At 35.3% G+C, this 22884-nt stretch overlaps 1 protein-coding gene across 51 annotated transcripts in view; it reads right to left on the bottom strand.

The window, feature by feature from the left end:
• nrxn2a (neurexin 2a) overlaps positions 1-22884 on the bottom strand; it is a 708141-nt gene that overhangs the window by 226314 nt on the left and 458943 nt on the right. For 3 of the 51 annotated variants that reach the window (XM_021468859.3, XM_005161353.6, XM_009295479.5), the window contains exon 1: positions 17856-19359. In XM_021468859.3, the coding sequence (XP_021324534.1) occupies positions 17856-18162 (307 nt within the window). In that variant the 5' untranslated portion in view covers positions 18163-19359. 51 annotated transcript variants of the gene reach the window in all.

A 22884-nucleotide genomic window follows, 5' to 3' on the forward strand; every position in this document is an offset into this window, starting at 1 on the left:
CACCCTTCAGATCTCTGACAGAATAAAATAAAAGGATACCAGTGATTTCTGAGGCATCTTCATTTTCCAAGGCCAGACTTCTTGTTTCTGAAAGATCACCTGGTGTTTTCAATTTTGTTATCTCTCTAAATAGCTAAATGAGCCGTGTCCAGTTCTTTGCAAAGTCCCATTCCTCAGCCTTCTCAAAAATTGTTTAAAAATACACATGCATCATTTGTAAACATGACCAAGATATGCTATTTTATTATTATCCTTCTGAAGTCTATTCTTTTGAGGATGGGTGCACCAAAGCCTCATTTCAGATATCTGACAGAAACAAATAATAGGATATTTTCTTTTTCTGAGGCCAGACTTGTTTCTGAAAGATCACCAGGTGTTTTCGATTTTGATATCTCTCTAAATAGCAAAATGAGCTGCATTTTATTGTTTGCAGAATTTGAATGCCCATTACTGACCAAATATTATTCAAAAATTAAATATATGATTTATTCTTATTCTTCTGAAGTCTCAAAATTTAATGAGATTTCAGATTTTTGAAAAAAACTAAACAAAACAAATACAAGCAAACAACACATTTATTACAATATTTACTTATCTTTGTTAATGTCAGTTAATGAAAGTAAAGTTGCTATGACTGATACATTTGTTTTTTAGTAAATAGATTAACTAACATTACCTAATGGACCTTTATTTTAATGTGTCACCAATAAAATGATACTAGTGATTATAGAAGCATCTTCATTTTTAAAGATCAGACTGTTTACTTTTTACTGAAAGAGCACCGACGTGTTTTCAATTTTGTAATATCTCTGAACACCCAAATGAGCCAAATCCAGTTTTTTGCAAGTCCCAATGCCTGGCTAAATACTGTTGAAAAATAAGCGTGCAAAATTTCTCTTAACACGATAGAGAAATATTCAACATTATATTAGTTTCATTCAACAAGTCTTCAATTTTTGAGAAGAGATGCACTAAAGCCCATCTTCAGATTTCTGACAGAAACAAATAAAAGGATAGCAGTGATTTTTAGAAGCATTTTTTTTTTGAGGCCAGAGTGTGTTGTTTCTAAAAGATCACCAGTTTTATCATCAGTTCTTGTCCCAATCCTTAGAGTTGCACAAATATTGTTTAAATAATAGTGCAAAATCATTTCCAAACATGACTTTTTTATTCCTATTCTTCTGAAAACTCAATTTTTTGAGTAATACACCAAAATCCCAATTCAGACCAATAATAGAAAAACATAAAAGGGTAATATAAAACATATAAAACATAAAACTTAATAATATCTCCGGTTTATTAGTTTGTGTTAGTCGACAGATTTACTAACATGAACAAAAAATACATTACTTACAGTATTTACTCATCTTTGTTAATGTTATTTAATGAAAGTAAAGTTGTTCAATGCTAGTTCATGTTAACTCATAGTGCATCAACTAATGTTAACAGGCACAAATTGAACTATTGATAGATTTTTAGCTCATATTAGTAAATAGATTAACTACCTAATGGACCATTATTTTAATGTGTCAACAATAACAGAACACTAGTGATTTCAGAAGCCTCTTTCATCTTCATTTTCAAAGACCAGACTGTTTAGTTTTAGTTTTTTATTATTATTATTATTTTCTGAAAGAGCACCGGAGAGTTTTATTTATTTTTTTCTGAACAACCAAATGAGCCATACCCAGTTCTTTGCAAGTCCCAATTCCCGGCTAAAATTGTTTAAAAATAAACATGACAAATTTGTTGTAACACGATAGAGAAATATACAACTTTTTATTTAGTTTTATTTTTCTAAAGTCTCCAATTTTTTTTAAGGAGGGATGCACTCAAACCCCTCTTCAGATTTCTGACAGAAACAAATAAAAAGATAGGCTACTAGTGATTTCAGAAGCACCTCAGAAGCATCTTCATTTTCCAAGGCCAGGTTTTGTTGTTTCTAAAAGATCACAATTTTTTTTTTTTGAACAAACAATACATTTATTACAGTATTGTATACAGTATATATAATTTTAATAGTATATTAGTAATGTTGAACTTTGATATATTTTAGCTCATGCTATACATTACCTAACATTACCAAATGGACCATTAGTTTTAACGTGTCACCAATAAAATGATACTAGTGATTTCAGAAGCCTCTTCAATTTCAAAAACCAGACTGCTTAGTTTTTACTGAAAGAGCACCAATGTGTTTTCAATTTTATAATCTTGCTAAACAACCAAATAAGCGGCATTAAAATCTTTGCAAGTTCTAATTTCCAGCTAAATACTGTTTAAAAATAAACTTCTGTTAACATCACAGATAAATATATGACTTTTTATTTTGTTTTATTCTTCTAAAGTCTCGGAATATTTGAGGAGAGATGCACTAAAACCCCTCTTCAGATTTTCGACAGCAACAAATAAAAGGATAGCAGTGATTTCAGAATCGTCTTCATTTTCCGAGGCTAGAGTGTGTTGTTTCAGAACGAGCGGTGGGGTGTTTTGCACTCTGTCAGGGGAGAAACGAGTGGGTGGATCCCGGGTTTGCGCATTTCAGACCTGGAGACTCAGGCCTCCACTTCTCACCGCTGCGGTTTCTGCTGTTCAACACCCTCTACAAATAACACTCTATTCTTAGATGGACATCACAGAGGTGATTTGCTGTCAACAGCACTCCAACAGCATGAAGAGCTAACAACTGCAATACTGCGAGCTTTGACGCGAACACTTTTTAATTAGGCATGTGGGTATATCTATACAGGTTGTGCAAAAAACACAGCACAGATATTACATTTATACCCTTACGACGTTGCCTGTTATTATCATTAATTTGATCCGGTGCTTCGTATGGCTTCCTTGCAGAGGGAAACGCTTGGGGAATTTACGAAGTTTCATTGTGTAATGAAAAGCCAGGCTGTCAAGTCTGGGATATAATGATGGCACATCATCAAAGTTGAAACACATGGCTGCACTAAGAACTTCATTAAAAATTACGAGGCCCTTGATTTGTGCCATGCAGCGATGCTCAGGCTTAAGTAGGAATGTGGGATTTACTTGGTTAAAGTTGGATTAGCTGAATTTTCTGTTTGCGCATCTTTGTGGACCAATACCCTTCACAACACAAAGCTATCAGAACTCATCAAGTCCAATTAGCTTTGCAAAAATGATTATGTTTTTAATTTTTTTTTCTCCAGGATCTGCATTAAACAGTTTGTAAAGTTTACTAAAGAGCTTTATAGATAATATTCTCTTTTACAAACATACACATACTGTGTAGTGCTGTCTTGAGGCTCTTATAAGACAATAAAATGCCTTCCGCCTCAGCTGAAGACAGAAAATAAAATTAAGATTTAGAGGTCTGGACTATAAACGAAAACAAAATATTTAACAATAGTTCACTTACTGTACTGTAGTGTTAACTCAGTAATTGAAACTATATACACTCTAATAAATGCTGGGCTCTATTAACCTAATGCTGGATAAAAAAAATTGGTTAAACTTATTGAAATATAATGTAAAAGTAACCCAAATATTGGAATTGTAGTATTACAAAGTACTATACATTTTTCCAACTGGCGAATGGGTTGTCTACTGTTATTTTTAATGTGTGTGTGTTCATTATTTCAGGATGCGTGGCTTTGGACAGTAGGGGAGGGAGATATGTTTCAAAGACTTTATGCTAACGAATAGCATTTAGGCAGATCACCTACTGCACCTTTTAAACAACCCACTGTCTTTTAGAGCGTACATGCTGGTATGAACATGCTTGTGTTATGTGCATTCAGTACAGTACATGTGATTGCTTGTTTATGAGTTGAGAACTTGTGAAGAGCTTATACGATGTGTAAAGGTGTCAAAGCTCAAGCACTAGCAATTACTTTGTCACACACACACACACACACACACACACACACACACACACACACACACACACACACACACACACACACACACACACACACACACACACAAATAAAGATCTGCCACATCGAGACTTGTTTTCCATTCTTGTATTGAATGACTTTTCCAGTCAATTGTGCTTACTGGATAAGGATATCTATTCATGCATCAATCCTGAATGACTGATATTTCTTTAAGTTGGCAGTTAAGCAGTTATACATTAAAAGCATGACATCTATTAGACATCTATTAAACCTTAAAATTCCAACATTATATTTAAAATGGACTAGTTATGTCAAATGTCAAAATACAACATACATATGACATTTGAGATACATATGAGATTTTAAATAGAATGAAATAATGTTGGAATTTTATGGTCATTGTTATTAGCCCTCTTAAGAAATAAAGAAACTACTTTTATTTACCCAGCAAGCATTTTTGTTTTTAACAGATGTCTGATAGATGTTAAATAAACATCTAAACACAGCCCACTTGGCTAAAACAAAGCTAAATTTGGTCTGTCAGTGAAAATCTAATAGATGTCTAACAATAGACCAAAACTAGTCATCAAATAAACAGAAATGAATAACCAAACATATAAAGTCTGTCAAATCTGTTCATTTGACGACTAGTCTAGTTTTGGGCTGTTCTTAAATGTCTATTAGATTTTTACTGACAGTCCAAGTTTAGCCTTGTTTTAGCCAAGCTGTCTACGTTTAGATGTCTACTAGATGTCTATTTAACACAAAATTGTTTGCTGGGCAATAACTAGCCTAATGAACCCAACTTTACTAATTAACTTAATTAACCCAGTTAATATGACTTTAAGCTAAATATAAGTACTTTGCAAAATGTAATGTAAAATATTGTACTGAAAAATATTATGGCAACACTTTACAATAAGGTTGTATAAGTTAAAGTTAGTCAATGCATTTACTATACTGTTATTTTACGTTTTTTTTTCGGCAGCTGGGGTTCAGAAAAAAAGGTAAAATAACGGCTGTTACATTACAGAAGTTTACCGTAAAATAACATGGTAAATTACAATTTACCGGAAATCAAAGTTTAAGGAAAACTCTGTAATTTAACAATACATGTCTGTACATTAATGGCTGTTATTATTTTTTTTTTCCAGCGCCCCCAGCTGCCCATATATATATTTTTTTTTACAGTGTAACATGAACAAACGATGAATAATACATTTATTACAGTATTTGTTTATTTTAGTTAACATTAGTAAATGAAAATAAAGTTGTTCATTGTAATTTACTGTTAATTCTCATTGCATAAACTAATATTAAAGAGCATGAATTTGCTTGTTAATATTGTATTAGTAAATGTACAAGTATTGTTCATAATTAAGTTAAAATAATTACATTAACTACTATTAACTAATGAAACCTTTTTGTAAACTATGGACAATATTATATACTGTCATTATGATAAAGACTAAATTAATTTGTTATTAAAAAATATTATGTTTAAAAATGCATTCTTTCCGTTAAACAATCAGCAGACAAATATTTTAAAAAGTACTAAAATTTTACAGCAGGGCTAATAATTTTGTTTTCAACGTTATACATTGTACATATATATCCATTAGATCTAACCTTCTAAAACAAATTAACTACAACAACTCAATTTCCCAGCTCTTCCATTGACTGTAGGACCTCTCCCATACATCAAAGCTGTTCTTTACTGTATAACGATTAGATGGTTTGACTGGACTGAATGCTGGTAATATAGCAAAGTCAACGGGTGTTTTTTTTCGCTACAGCCCTGGGATGGATTTTGGCACGCTTGAGCTAGTTTTAGTGCAGGTGTAAGAAAGAGGAATCCAGGCAACTAGAGACTGATTTCACCCCTCACAGCTCACAGCATGGCTGTCTCCCTTTAGCAAGGGCTTGGGAGAGATCCAGAGCGAGCTATTTCTCCTCAATGTCACATTTAGTAAAACACACAGCACAGGTCTGGAGCACGGAGGAATGGGAGTAACCTTAACCCTGCTGCTGCAGTTACCGAGCATTACCGAGTACACTATTAATCTTACATGTAACGCAGTTGCACATGAAGGTATGAAGACCAGAAGCGATGCTTTTAGAGAAAGCCAATATTTTCATTCCACACTCCACAAAATACTAGTAACTAGTTATATACTAGTGATGATTTGAGTAAATTTTACCATTTGAAAAAGGAAGGTGCATTTACTTGCAATGATTTAAAAAAATGTTATAGCATTAAATGAGAGGTCATTAAGGAAACCTGAAACAATGATGTTAAATTCCCAGCATGTTTTGAGCAGGATTCTATTAGGAGTAAGAATAAAAGTCATTTTATTAGGCATAAAAGTAATGTTAAGTGTTTAAACAGTTTGCAAGATTTAGAAGAGTTTTATTTAACCTTCCTGTTGTGTATGGGTAAAATCTGACCGATTTACAACTTAAATCACTCTTAAATGTTGTGTTTTACATCTAATTGCGTCAAAGCCTTATAATATCCTCCACACTATGCATTTGAACATATAAAAGTGATGATCACTGTTAAATTACAGAAATTTACTGTAAAATAACAGAGGTTGAATAACAGAAATTTACCAAAAATTTAAATTTAAGGAAATTTCTGTAATTTAATATTGTTATTTTACAGTATATTTGTACAGTAAACTATCCCTTTAGGGTTTTGAATTTTGAGGCTTCTACTCTGTGTGAACGGCTCAGTCCACCTCTCACTTAGCATTGCTGTAGAGCAGTATTGCCCAAAGCTCTTCCTGGAGGCACATCCACAGTACATACTGTGGATGTCTCCCATATCTGACCCATTATCTTCAGGTTTTGGAGTCTCTTCTCATGTTCGGATGAGTTATTGAGTTGGGTTGAGTCAGGTGTGTTTGATTAGAGAGAGGTTGAAAATGTGTACTTTTGGTGTGCCTTCAGGAACATGGTTGCATGGCTGACACAGGACAAAGATGACAGCAAAGCATAGCCATTGAAACAAAGAGGTTTCCTTACACAGGTACATTGCGAAATGAATTAATTCTGCCTTGTTGATTGAGGCTGGGTCTATTTTTGTCATGCTGCTCTCGCTCAATTGAAGTGACAGTGCATTGATAATGGCCAAAAACACATTGAATGACAGTAAAAAGTACTAAAGCAAATAAAAGTACTAAAGCAAATAAACACAACTATTCTCTCAATAAAAGCCATGTTAGCCATTTAGCAATGAAGCTAGAGTCACTGGAAAGACACAAGCCCTGCCCATGACACAAACCCATGTCTTTTGTTAGGCAAATTTCACACGTTAACGAAACGAATTTGACAAGCAAATGAATCGAGTAAACTCAAAATGTTCACGTGTCTATTTACTTTTGTATAGTGCAATTTATTCGCGCATTCCGTGTCTGGTGTGAACAGCATCACTAAAAACATGGTTATGGATATTTCTTGCATGATTGTCAATAGATCCTCCTAAATAGTATATTAAACACAGCACATTTAAGTGACAGCAGTGATTCATTTATTGATTCTAGCTTGAACATTCTCATTTGTGTTAGCCAACACAACCACTAGTGGTGTATGGTTTGCTTGATCCAAACCACAGCCTTCTAGTTTATTGTCTAACTGCTTTGCCCATCACATTGATTGGACTGCAGTAGTGGCTCTATCCTCAGAAGCGGCGCTGAAATGACACATGCACTTAAAGTGATGGCTCTACATCTACTCGCTTCTTTTGAAGAGCGGAAAATTGTGAAGAACTCTTGTTTTCAATAACACTGTCTGTATGGAGAACGAAGAGGTCACGGTTAAATGCTCTCTCATTACTGGCCCACATTTAGGCTATTCAGGGCGAACAATGGATCGCTCCCAAATCACAGTGTTTTGAGTCACTGATCAATTATTCCTTATTGTCCTATCGCCCTTTTTTGTTGCGGCCATTTAGAGCCTGGCTCAGAGACGGTAATGGATTGTAGCTCTCGCAAGAGCAAACTGTTTTTGATGGGGTGCAATCTATAGTGTACACACCAGTGATCCACAAAGGATAGCCCCTTTTCACTGGAAAGGGCCCGCATCCATCATGGTTTCTCGTGTGGCTATGCATTAGGAGATGCCCTTGTTCGGATCAAGGTGTGCCCTTGAGCCTAGGATGTTTGATGTGGGATGTGTCCGCAGAGGCCACACTGTATATGGCAGGGAAGCCCCACATCAGCATGCAGAAGCAGGCGTGAGTGAACAAACACAACCTGCTGCTTGTCAAACATCAAGCCTCCATCAGCTCATGCAGCACTGGGTATTAGAGGGGCAGGGGAGGGGCTATGTGCGCTTTTTCAATGACACCATGGTGAAAACAAGATGGAGAGAATGAGCAGAGCTGATTTTACATTTATTAAACATTATATGTATAGTGTATACATGTTTATAAGTACTGAGCATGCCACCATTTTGCATCTTAATATATTTCTTAAAGCTTCTGCTGACATGAACTTGTTTCAGATTTCAGTAAAAACCAAGACATAAAAACAAACCATTTTTCCCAAGAGATTATGTTAAATTATGTGTTAAAACAATGGAATGACACAAAGATAAAGTACTGAACTACTGAAATGTAATTAACACGATGTATAAAATGATTGGATGGATTCATGTATGGATTTATGCATTCACAAATTCCAACTTCATGCATCTCTTGCATGGAGAAATTATTTGTATTCATTGCTGATGTGACTTTTCCTCCTTTAACAGTCCCTAAAATTATTGACAGTTCTTCTATGAACTCTGATCTTTAGTTTTTTAGTTCTATTGGATTCAAGTCAGATGATTGGCTGGGCCATTCTAGCAGATTTGTTTTCTTTTCTGGAAGCAGTTGAAAGTTTCCTTAGCTGTGTTTGGGATCATTGTGTCGCTGAAATGTCCAGTTTCATCTTCATCACCCTGGTAATGTAAGTGTAGGGACTGAAGCAGCTAACTCTAATAATTAATATTTATTTCTAACTACTAAGAGTTTTTATCGGGTGTCTGGTTTTCCATGCATTTTCTAACCTGCCTCTCTTCATGTGTTCAATATATTTTTCATTTTGTCATTTAATTTTACTATAAATATCTTAATTTCTATCTATATATCTCTTTAATATTGTTATTTTTGTATGTTTGGATTACTTTGGTTGTCACTGGCATCGGGTGAAACTTTCAAGTCAACAGCACCTTTAGAATGGTATGTTTTCCTAGAAAAATGGTGATGTTCAATATTTTTTAAGTCTGTTTCTGTAATTATAAAATTTTAAGTCTGTTGTTTCCAATAATCTGCTTTATAATAATAATAATAATAATAATAATAATGTTATTATTATTATTATTATTATTATTATTAACAAAGAAGTAGCAATAATAATAATAATAATAATAATAATAATAATAATAATGTTATTATTATTATTATTATTATTATTATTATTATTATTATTATTATTATTATTAACAAAGAAGTAGCAATAATAATAATAATAATAAAAATAATAATAATCTTTTTAAACATCACGTTTATCGAACATCTTGCCTCCATCGGGTCATGTACTGTAGCTTTGGGTATTAGATGGGTAGGAGAAGGGCTTGTAGCATTTCAATGAGACTTTGGTGAAAACAAGATGGAGAGACTGAGTAGAGGCGATATTAGATTTGTGCTGTGTGCTGGTACACGAATAAAACTGTAGAAACGCATCAGGGCTGTGGGATCGATGGATCGGCGGGTCAGTGCCACAGCAGGAAGCCTGAAGCTGTGTTGTCAAGGGCGACAAGCAAATGATTAAAGGTCGAGGGTCAAGAGCTGAAATAGTGTGACAAGAGTGGGGAAAAGTCACTGTGGATTGATGTGACCAAACAGAAGTCAGAGGAACCAAAAAAAAAAAAAAAAAAGGATAATAGTAAAATTATAATATAATATAATATAATATAATATAATATAATATAATATAATATAATATAATATAATATAATATAATATAATATAATATAATATAATATAATCATCAAAAGACAATAATAATGATCCATTTGTGGAAACAACAGTAATAGTTATTTAGTGACATTTTAAGGGTTAATCAGAAATACATTTACTTTGACCTTTAAAACGTCATAAAACATTACAATTCTTACAGTTATTTCCAAATATTACAATGAAAGTAGCACTATTCATAGTATAATTATGAATACAGAATTGATATTTAAAGAATTATAAATCTTGACAAAACATTTATTTTAAAAAATCTGATATTCTGTAATATCTTAATCTGTTATTATAATTATATAATAATAATAATAATAATAATAATAATAATAATAATAATAATAATAATAATAATATTCTTTGTTCCCCTGTAGAAAATATATGTATGATTATTTTAAGATCAACACAGCTTCTTTTTTAAATTGCTGTTGTTATGGAGACGTGCTTCATTAACTATGTTAAGATGTACTATATTTATATATCTTTTTATCAAACGTTTAATCGAGTAAAACAATACCCTTTTGCATTGTAACAACAACAACAAAAAATATATAGCCAACAACGTGACATGGCTGTGCAATAAACACAAAGTGCACATGAGTGCTGGTTTCCAGCATGTCAAGCAGATAAGAGCTGCTGTGAGGGCTCTTCAGATGGCATGAGAAGCACAAATGACGAGCAGCGACTAGTGCAAATGTCAATGGCGTGAGACAAAGGCACGGGCCTGTGTGGCGTGACAACTCTCGCTCTCTATCTCTCCATCATTCCATCCTTTCATCTTGCACCTGATTGACTTATTCTACTAATCTACATATCAATTACATCAATTATCTCCACCTTGCTGCCAGGGCCACATTGAGTGATGGGATCTGGCAGGGTGTGATTATTGGTCAGTGGGGGTGAAGTTTTCCAGCTTGTTGAAGATGCTTTAGGACTGGGTAGATATGCAACATGAGCTCATTAGGAACCGACAGTCAAATTGGCCACTATAAAGATGCATAAACCTGCAGTAAAGATCTATAAAAAAAAGGTATACAATTCTAAGTGCAAACAATAGAGGAAACCAGGAGTAATTGTAACACACTCTATTCCTTCAATCATAAACAAGGAAAAGTAAAATATTTTTAAAATTATCATTAGGTTTTTCTGATAATATTAATCTAAGCTTATTCTGATTATGTACCCCTATTAACATTTCTAGAAAGAGCAAAATACATCCCAGGAGCTATGTTTTTGTTTTTGCGAATCCACCAGAGGCAACTGTGCATGCTGTGAATCCACTGGGCCACTGTGAATCCAACAGAGGGTCGCTGTCGACTGACTGATTTAATGACTGACCAACCGATTGATCCCCCTACCCTTCCCCCTCCCTAAACCCAAGCAATAGGGTTTTAAAATGCACCAATTGACCAGCACCCCCCTCTTCCCTAAACCTAACCTTCAGATTTGATCATATTTTCACCCTGTTATTTACTTGTATATTTCATTTTTTTGCTTTTGTCTTACCATCTTTCTGCAACCGTTCTTTACCAAACTCGAACCTTGTTGCTGTGTTTAACTCAAGCCGACGTACGTGTTGAGCTAACAGACGAACTAGTAACAGCAGAAAAGCATCCATATGGAGGTAATATGCTGGTAAGCAATAAAAGGAACAGTGTCATACCGCTCCGTAGCTTTCATTTTAAAGATGAAATGCAGCTATACATAATTTGCGATCTCCAGAAATGTATATACAGTAGGGCTACGTTTTCAAAATGAGCCTATGTTGGTTAAAATACCAATCGTGTATACCAATTGATTATATTTCGTTAATAACTATTCTTTTCTTGTGAGTTAAAATCTAGTTTCCACTTGAATGGTTGTCTAAATTTTTGCAATAATTAATAATAAAAAAATAATAATAAAAATTTAAAAATAATAAAAATAACTTTTTTTTTTGCTTTTTGAGAAAATTTGAACTATATTAAAGTCGGTAATACTCCAGTTTAATATATTGCCACTATTAACTACTGCCTGTTAACTGTTAAGTTATTAGCTGTTTATTAGTACATATAAAGTATGATTTTATTCTACATGTCTAATACCTAAACCAGACTACGATCTTATTAACTACAAGAAAATGAGTAGTTTATTTATTGACAAGTCTTAGTTAATGGTTTGCTAATAATGAGAATTGTACCTTAAGTCGCTTTTCCACTGCACACAACAAATGACAAGCGACAGATCGTAAGTCATTAATTACCAATGGAGAGTAGTCCGGAGCTGCGTGGAGTTCTGATCATCTCTGTATGCTAAAAAGAGGATCTGATTTGGGTTGCAGATATTCGGCTGAAATATTTGAACTCCTTCAACTAGACCATATGCGACTGTCCGACTGGATATTATGTATTCCAGTGTTGTTCAAAAAGGTCTGCGCTCATGAGATGAGAAATAGTTTTTTTTTTTCTTATTTTTTGAATCAGAAAAAGTTTATATCAAAGTCCCTTTAAGGCAAGTCGTTTCACTCGGCGGCCATCTTTAAAATGCCTCTCGGGCAGTATGCTCGGGCATTCTGTTGGGGAAACATCAAATTATACAAAACTACTTGCCAAGCTTACAATTACATTACAAATTACAAATTACAAATAACCAATACAATTAAACAACAACTGTCTATTTTGTTTTGATTCTAAATCTTCGTATTACACATTCTATATCGATTGCTGATTGGCTCCTATATTAGATTGGCTCCTGAACTAGAAAGCGGGGCTTCATTCACCATATTGACCGTTATACTTTTTTCTATTCAAAAGTATACGAGTGACATCTCTTGTTATTATATAGTCTTAAAAATAATTATATTTATAAATGAGTAATAATAATAAAAATAAAAATAAAGATTATGTTGTCTCCACATTCCCTCCAAAATCTTTAGTAGTCTATGAGTTTCTAGTATTCATTCATTCAACCATGGTGGACAAACACAGAATAAAGTATCTTGCTTTTGCACTTTTTAATTTAGGACACAGTGAGAAACAGCTTCTCTCCCTCTCAAGGTGGCATGTCTAAATGTTGTGTGGAAAGGTGCCTTTAAAATAAAATGTTACCAAAACAAAAATCAATTCAATTATTAGAAATTACAATAAGTAAAATTAATTATTTTGTGATATTGTTGACTTTTTTTTTAAAGACCCAGTAGATTAGATTTGCTTTTTTTTTGTGTGTGTTACAATGCCCCCCTAAAACTGTTACAATCCCCACAACCATTATATCACTCTGACTTCTTGCATGTAACTTAATATTATAGTCTTTGCCATTATTAAATGAACCCATACCAATGTAACACTTTAATTTAGTTTTGGCAATAACAAACCACTAACTAACACTACTAGTTTAATAAACTACCAATACACTGTTTATTAACGGTTAGTAGGGTAGAGGTAATGAGATCATAATTTATAACTTGTAATGAACAGTCAATATCTTAATAATAGGCAGGTACATGTAATAAGCCAGTAGTTAATAGCATAAATTGTCAATGTCAAGCAATTTGTAAGTTATAAAGCAAAATTGTTACAATTGCTCATGGTTATGGATTTTGGAAACCAAAATGCAGGCCCAAAATAATGGGAAGAACCTGAATTGCATTCATGTTGAACGAAGGGGCGGAATTTCTAAGTGCCACAGAGTCATACAGTCATCAAATTGATCCGTCAATTCTGCAAGCAAGCTGAACATTATCAGGCATCGCCGCATCAGAATTGGACCCTCTGACAGCCGCATTCAGTTGTGGGACTCCGGTAATGGCACTGGAGAAGCCTTACAAGAGTGGTGATGTAATTCACGACATATCGGCTCCAACTCGGCTGTTTCAGCGCGATAAGGACACTGGAAATTCATTGCATATTTTGCGGAAGACGGATGGGAAAGCAGGTGAGATTAATGTCGAGACGGAAGCAGTGAATTGGACTGACAATACCAGTTGTAATGAAAAACTCCGAAAGGGGCCATGATTCTGCTAACAGTTGCCTTGATGATCCCATTACTGTGCGGGATCACATTCCCCCGTTGAACTACTTGTCATTGGGGATGAAGGACTGATCTCTCTAACCCTCTCTGTTTAAAAGGATCATTTAGCACTGTCCTCCCAGACTCTTCAGATGGAAAGCACGGCTACTATAACTTGGCTTTGTGTGGGAGGTGACACATTGATTGTGGCTATCCAATGTCCCCACTCTCCATGCTTGCCTCTTCCACTAAGTGTCCGGCAGGCATAAATGTGTCCAGCACTCAGACGACAAAAACAACGCATGACCGCTTTACTGATAAACTAATGCATCAAAATGAAAGTTAAACCTATCTTGGTTGTGATACCTATAAAAACAATATCCAATGTTTATCCAATAAATGATTAGGATTGTTATAGTTGAAGAACCTTCAACATGCAAGGACATTTTCCATCGAACAAAGATTTGTATGAAGTAAAAATGGTTCCTCTTTATATTAACTGGCCTTAATCAATATTTTCTTACTGAAATTGATTATTTGATGCTATGTACTTTTTGTGTAAAAACATGTTTTTAATTGTACTTATGATTAATTAAGTACATGCAATGGGATTGTATCCATAACTACATCTTTAATTACACTGTTCACCATGCCTTACACTTTAACACACCCTTAAACCTACACATACTACCAATCTTGTCCCTAACCATACCAGTATCCCACCTCAAGAGCACCACAAGTGTTTTGCAATACATTATGAACACAGCGAGTACACTGTATTTATTTTTTGATGCAAGTACATAGTAATTAAGGCCACCTAATATAAAGTAGGACGGGAAAAGATTACATTAATTAAAAATGGTTCTTTTAAAAACAACCCACTAAAAGGTTCTTTGTGAAGACCAAAATGGATCTACTATACAATAGCGTCACTGTGAAAACAGCCTTTTAGATTTTTTTAAATAGTGGACCTTTCCATTTGTTCTTTATAGAGCAGAAATGTTCTTTAGATTATTCAAATACATATTCTAATGGTCTCACTTCTCATAGAAATGTTCTTAGGGAAACACAAAATGGTTCCCCACTCTTAAAAATAAAGGTTCTTAATGAGCAGTGAGTACGTTTACATGGTTACCAATAATCTGATTTTAATACGATTAAGACAATACTGTCCGAAATAAAAAAGTGCAAAGCAAGAGACTTTATTCTCTGTGTGTTTACCATGGTTGAATGAATGAACGCTAGAAACTCATAGGCTGCTAAATATTTTGGAGGGAAAGTGGAGACAACATATATGTATATATATATATATATATATATATATATATATATATATATATATATATATATATATATATATATATATATATATATATATATATATATTTTTTTTTTTTTTTTATAATTTTTATTTTGTATTAACAATAAAGTTATTTTTCAATCCATATATTGCATTTTATTTGATGTTAGCAAACTAGTAAACATTATAAGATGTGTATCTGTTAGTTAGATATAAGTAAAAGTTAAGATTTATGTAAAACACCCAATGACATTTAAGTATAATAAATACGTTTTTTTTTCCTTCACTTTCGTCATTTGGTGAAGTTTGTTCCGAGTGTCACTGTTTGGTACTTGTGGAGCTGCACATTCATGGATTTGCTGTTCAGTGTTTGGACTTTTAGGAGTGAAATTTAAACCACACTGAACTAAACTAAACTCAACTTCAAATCTGAAAACTGGAATGACACATCTACATTGTAAAAGCCCTATATAAATAAACATAAATCCAATTGAACTGAATTATAAAGTACTCTAATTATAGATTATTTAGATTCTAATTGATTTCATCCATTTAGATTGCAGAATTTTTAACTTAAGCAAACCAGTACACTTCATGTGATGCATATATGTTGGCTAAACATACATTAAATAAGTAAAAATCGGATTTATGTAATTTGGGCAATTCATAGGAACAGTATTATGCATCGCTGCACTGCTACAAATGGCGTAGTACGTATATTGCTCTAAACACAAACTAATGTGTTTAACTCATTTTATTTGCTCAAATAAGCTGTCTTAATCTATGGGCATAAAAGTGTTGTGAATTTATATTTTACACTAAAATCAATAAAAAATAAATGCTAACAGCAGCACACATGGTACCAAAATAAAGGTGTTTTAGTGTTCTATGAAAAACCTTTAACATTCATGGAAAATTCTTGTTGTGTTAAAAAAAAGTTCTTTATATTGGAACGTTTATATTAAAAGTTCATCATACTAAGAATAAAAATCAGCATACCGCAAAAAGCTTGTTCAGTGGCATTGCCTTTTTGAAGCCTTTGTTGGCAAGAGAAGACTGCATGCCATTAAAAAAAAAAAAAACATTTTTGGAAATTTAAAGAGTGTTACCATGGAGCCTCTAAACCAAGTAAGAATTTTCAGCAATATGAATGTGCACAATTTGCATAACAACACAATACATCTTTATCAGTTGCACAATTCTTGTTAAGATACTGTTTTTTTGTCTTACATGGAAGCTGTAATTTAGCAAAAATGTTACATAATTTCTAGCAGAACAAGACAGAACAAGACATGAACACTTTTGCTATGATCTACTGCCATACAGGTACTCTAAAGTCATAAATTTTGGCATAAACACAGCCTAAATCACATTACAACACAAATAATTCTGGTTGATTTACCAGGATATGAGAGCTGAATGAATTAGTTTAGAGTAATGGGTTTATAGTATTGCATATCTCAGTATGTGATTTGTTTGTTAGTGTATTTATCTATTAATTCATTTTCTCTGCTCTTTCAGCTCTTTACCATATGCATCAATATGTTTATTGATAAAAAAGTATTATGAGTATTAAATAAAGAATCAACTGCGCTGTTTCTCTCTATGCAGCAGTTAAGCAGATCTACACAGATTGCTTTGAGTTCATGCAGATGTGACAACACTGAGCTCTGTTAAGCTGCTCAATGCTGGCCTGGAGAATGGTAAAGCCAAATGTCTAACAAACTTGCCAAAAAAAAAAAAAAAAACTTTGAAAAAAGCCTTCTGTGACTCTAATGAGGTCTACATACAATATATTATTTATTTGATTAAACACCATAAACAAGTGCTTTAAATGTATGTATTCGTGTGTAGTTAGTATATTTTAAAGATAACTTTAATGTGTTTTGTGCTGGCGAAACTGACATCTCTTATTTACATTATTGAAAAAAATATGCTAATTGAAAATATATGGAAACCGTGATGCAATGTTGGATGCAATGCAGGATTATATGATAAATAATAATACAAAGGTTCAAAATAGCATTTAATTGACCTCACTAACCACATATATTTGAACAGTAGTGTACCACTATACCCAATTTTGTAGTTAACTGATATCATTGTTTGTTTGTTATTATTAATACCACATAATTCACAACAAAAACTTCTATAACTGAAGATGCAGGACTTGCAAGATAATCCAAAAAGTACAAAATTGAATATGCTTAAGCAGCCAGAAACTCTACCAGGTGATTAAAGCCTGTAGCGGAGGGCAAGTATTCAACTTTGAGGATAAGCACTGGAATATGACAAGCTCACTGGACGCTCAACATATGCTAGAGCTCAGCAAGAAGACAGGATGTCAATGCTGCACACAATCTATGATTGACACCGCTGTCAAAAAAGAAGCCTGCTAAAGAGCAGCGGTGTGGCCAGACATGAGAAGCAGCACATCTGGTGCACACTTTTATCCAACAAACCCATCCTTCCTCTAGATCTGCAGTGAGTGCAAAGAGCACAAGGCCACTCCCCATGTGATCTATTAAGGCACAGATCAAAGCGCACGCATGACGTACCAAGCCAAACTCAGGGCATGCGCACACGTATCAGTGCTCTATCACAATCCTTAATCAAATCAAAGCTTTCTAGACCCATTGGTTCTGAGCAACCCCGGTCGATAAGAAGGAAACGCTAGGCTTACCGTGGCCTCCTCTCGTGAGGAAAGGCATCCTGTTGATGGCGATGGGAACGGTACCATGCTTGTTATGGAAGTGATGGACATGGTGTGTGGTGCTCAGGCTGGAAGACACACGGGCGCTGGCAGATCTGTCCGGCACAGAGGCCAACAAGGCCAGAGATAGCGCCAGTCTCCACCAAGAGCCGAGGCCCAGCCAGCTGCCCCCTCCACCACACTCCCAGCCCAGCAGCACCACCTCCAGCTTGGGGCAAGAAGGCCCGGCGTAGGCCCTTCCACACCCCATTTGTCCCATCCGTTGGAAAGAGTACATCTCAAAGAGCGGTGCCCATATCAATCAATATCCACAGGTCAAGCAAACACAATGAAGAACACAATTCTACCCAAAGCCCCAAGGCTTTCACAGTAGGTTTCCAAAGAGACGATAAAATCCTCAAAAAGAAGAAATTCCTTTCAAGTCCGGCTTCAAAAATCCAAAGATGAAAAAAATAAAAAATAAAAACAATCAGTTGGACAGTTCCTCGGAAAAAAGAAAAGAAAAGATAATCAAACAAGGGAGCTTGTCTGCAAATTGAAGGAGGGCAGGCTCGATCTAGTCGATAATCATCTGCGCTGCAACTCCCAAAAGCGTTCTAATCACGGGCACACGAATCAATTTTTCTGGATGCAGATTTTGCGACTTAATTGATGAGAGAAGAAAGGCTCCAGGTGGAAGAGATGCCGGGAGGCGTCTCCCTTCCAGTTCCCAGCCTCAGGGAGGGCTTACGCGCTATTTAGACCACTCTCCCTCAGAGGGCAGCTCCTCTATCGCGCAAGAAGAGATAAGAGACATCCCGGTGGCTAACGGATTATTCTAACGCCGATTAAAAGATGACAAGAAACAGAGAAAGGAGAAATCAGACTGACCCGGGTGTGATGATAGCGACAGAATGCTTCACAATTCCTCGTCACGGACAGAGAGAAAGAGAGACTTCTGCTGCAGCATGGTAGAGAGAAAAAGCAGCAAATAAATAAATAAACCCAGCTGTGACTCCTGACGCGTTGGCTGCAGACGCAGCGCGAAGCTTCTCCGCTCTTGAAGTGGAAGACCTGGTGCGGAGCTGGATCAGTTTTCCAGCATCATCCCGGTTGCCTCTCTTGGATTGCTGTCTCTGCCTCTGATGCAAACACCGTATCGATTAGTCCTGCGCTTTATCCCTATTTTCTCTTTTCCCTCCCCCTTTCCGATAAGCATTCACTTGCTAATGTGCTTAGTCTGACAGTGTTACCAGCAAAATGCCCCTCTCACAGCCAAAGTGTGGACGACCAAAATCCGTACGTGCGCCGCTGTGCTGAAAAGCATGCTAATTGAATTAGTCTCCCCACGATCCTCGATAGCTCTTCTCCTGGGATTGAAGGGACAGAGAGCAAAAAAAGAAAAAAGAAACCCAGAAACAATGAGCGTCGCCTGCCGCAAACACGAGATGCAGGACGCGCGGTCCTCCTCCTGGATGCTCAACCAGAGACTGCTACAGAGATGGAGAGAGAGAGAGGGGGGAGAGAGAAGGAGAGCGGTGCAGTGTGTCTGAGGAAAAGAGAGAAAGAGAAGGGAGGGGTGCGCAGGGAGCGGGCGATCGTAGTGCATAAGCACACATGCAGACACAGAAAGAAGCCAAAAGATGGAGAAGAAAAAGGAATCAGTTGCATGGCACACACGCAACCAGGAATACCAAATCAGAGCGCTGCGCATGCCTCTGAAATCACACCAGCCCCACACTTGACCAGCGAGACTAGCAAGACGATGTTTACTCCAGCAATGCTAAATAGAAGTGCTGAGAACAGAGGGAGCTTTGAAATGGTGTTTTTGCATTGTACAGGTGGTCTATTTTCAGCCAATGTGGGAATCGCACTCGGAAAAACTGAAAAGTCTTGCTGGTGCCAGATGCAACCCACCCCCCCTGCAACCAAGATAGCAGTAGTTGGTTCCCGATCTTGATGAATAATTTAGCATGAGACAAAATTTGACGGTAAATGCCTGCCACTGTCTTTCTCTCACATTTTCTAAATGGTTCCATTTCATGCTCATTTGTTGAGGTTTTTCTATTAAAGATGCACTTGTTCAGAGAGAATCATTTTCTAACTACAAAGGGTTAGAAGAATATTCATGTATGTACGTCTAAGAAGCCCATTAAGTCTAATTTATTTTTAGTTTGCATGTTGTTTTCCAGACAAATGAAGCGTCTACTAATGCACTCCTGAAGGTTGGCAAAACATCTTTTCTCTTTTATTCTATGAAAATGTGCAACTGTACATAGATGGATGGATGGATGGATGGATGGATGGATGGATGGATGGATGGATGGATGGATGGATGGATGGATAGACGGATGGACAGACAGACAGACAGAACGACGGACAGACAGAAAGACAGACAGACAGACAGACAGATATACAGATAGATAGATAGATAGATAGATAGATAGATAGATAGATAGATAGATAGATAGATAGATAGATAGATAGATAGATAGATAGATAGATAGATAGATAGATAGATAGATAGATAGATAGATAGATAGGTAGATAGATAGATAGATAGATAGATAGATAGATAGATAGATAGATAGATAGATAGATAGATAGATAGATAGATATGCAAGTTGAGCTCGTTTAGTCTGCTCATTCAAATGTCAGAGGATATAAAGAGATTAAGTGAAAAAGAAATAGCTAATTGGCAATCAATTCAAACAGTGTACAGAGATACCCACATGACTTATTGCATTTGGTAAGATTTGGTAAGACTTATTACATAATGGAAAGAATTAATAAAGCTTTTTGCGCACTTGCCCAATGGTAAGCTAAGGTGAACACATTTCTGGAATAGAAACAGGGAACACTTCTTACAGTAGGACAGTGTCAAAATACTTTTGGAATTTGACATGTGATTCATTTTTTGTGGGTAAAATGTCCCATCTGCAAAAAAAAAAATTAAGTGAAATAAATTGTCAAGTTACTAGTAACAGCTATAAGAACAAAATGTTTGACAAAAACACACATAATTAAATTATTAATATATAAATGTCTCCTTAAATGTTTTTACTTTTTTCTGAAAAGGGCTCCAGATTTTCTGAAACTGAATCCTATCCATCCTTAAGCTGCATTCACACTATGAGCAGTAGTGGCAAAGTGACAAGCAATTGTTCATGAGAGACTTCTGGCGACCTCCATCTACGCGAGCGATAGTGACCATTGGCGACCAGGTGGGCGTGTCGAACAACATGACAAAGTTGAGAATGATTTAACTTTATGCAAATGAAGAGCAACTTTCTTGAGCAACAGCCAATAGAGCTCATGTGATCCTCTCTCAGCTTGCTCAGAGCCTGGATGTATTCTTCGTGCTGTAGACTTACACAGACCTGCTTTTGCAGCAGGTTGCCACCCAGAGCGACAGACAGCTACAAAGTCGCTGCTAAGGTAATTGGAGCATGTAGAAAACCAAAAACCTATTCGCGATAAGGTGAGGGAGCTGCTGACTTCCAATTTATGAAAATACGTCAACTAGCCAGTGGAGATACAAAGGCTACAATATCTGGTCACACTTTGTTTAGATGGTCCGTTTGTTGAATTTAAGTTACATTGCATCCACATGCCAACTAAGTTTCATTAGATTATAAGTACACTGTTAGGTTGGGGTTAGGGTTCGAGATAGAGTTAGTGAAAGTTGACATGTACATGCAGAGTTTCTTATAGTCAGTTAAATGTCTGTATAAAAGCAGTAACAACATTAAAAGAACCATCAAAATAAAGTGTTACTCAATATCAGCCTGAGTTTAGTTTAACATATTGTATGTTACAGTAAGGAGTTGAGCCTACTGGTAATGGAAAAAATAGCACCTGAAAAAAATGTGGCTGATTCAGTTGAATAGTGAAGACAAGTTGGGTCAAAATCTAGGAGTATATTTATCAATGTACTGTAGTTCTAGGCCAGTGTATTTAATTGGATGAGAGTATTAATACATGATGGATGTATTTTGGATGTGCAGGAAGCTACTTTGTACTTTATAATGTATATTGTATCTACAGGTGTGCATGTTACAAAATATCCAAAGGAATCCATCAATGGACTCTGACTGGACAAGGAAATAAAATAGGGCTACTTTTCATTTCTTTTGGACCGGTTTTAAGTTGTCTTTTGTGAAGAAAATTTACTCGGACCTGGCAACCCTGCATTTTTACTCTGTACAGTATTGTAACATACAGTCCGGAGGTAAAAATCCGTTGTGACCCCTAAAAGACAAACTAGACAAACTAAGGATGCATGAATTATGTTTTATGCACTTCTAAAAGTGTCATCTCTGGTATCATTCTGATCTGTACATAATCCTACAGCTTGTGATCTAGGAGGCATGATCATAACTTATATGGCTTACATTCTTTAATGCTCTGAGTTAATGTCCCCGCATCCCTTCAGGGTGAATCCTCATTACGCATATGAGTGGCACCAAGACAAGGAAAATCTCCCGCTCAAACTTTGCCATAAAACCATTGGTCAGTCAGTAGAGAATGGGGTGTTTTCTATATTTTTGTTGATATGTTTTGTAGGTTTGTTTGTTATTTGTTAGACTAGTCAATAATTATTAAGTTTATTATATCTTCTAAACTACATCTACTTCACAAGTAGTAAGAATTTATTTTCTGAAAAAATAAATAATTACATTCAGACAAACTGAACAAACGGTCATAATTAATAATAACTTGTTATCATTAATCATTAATATTCATAAACTGAGCTAATTTTGCTACAGTAAATTCAAAGTCCCTTTAAGGTAAGTATTTCACTCAGCAGTTATCTTTGAAACGTCTCATGCGGCAGTATGCGCGAACATTCTGTTTGAATGATGAAACATCAAATTCTTAAAAACTGCTTGCCAAGCTTACGATTGAATTTCATATTATGAATCACCAATACAATTAAACAACAACTGTCTCTTTAGCTTCATTTCTACCATCCAAATCACACAAATTCATCAGAAACTCACATCTGGTTTAAGCCCCT

Source organism: Danio rerio, chromosome 21 (genome assembly GCF_049306965.1).
Source record: "Danio rerio strain Tuebingen ecotype United States chromosome 21, GRCz12tu, whole genome shotgun sequence".
Classification (NCBI taxonomy): domain Eukaryota; kingdom Metazoa; phylum Chordata; class Actinopteri; order Cypriniformes; family Danionidae; genus Danio; species Danio rerio.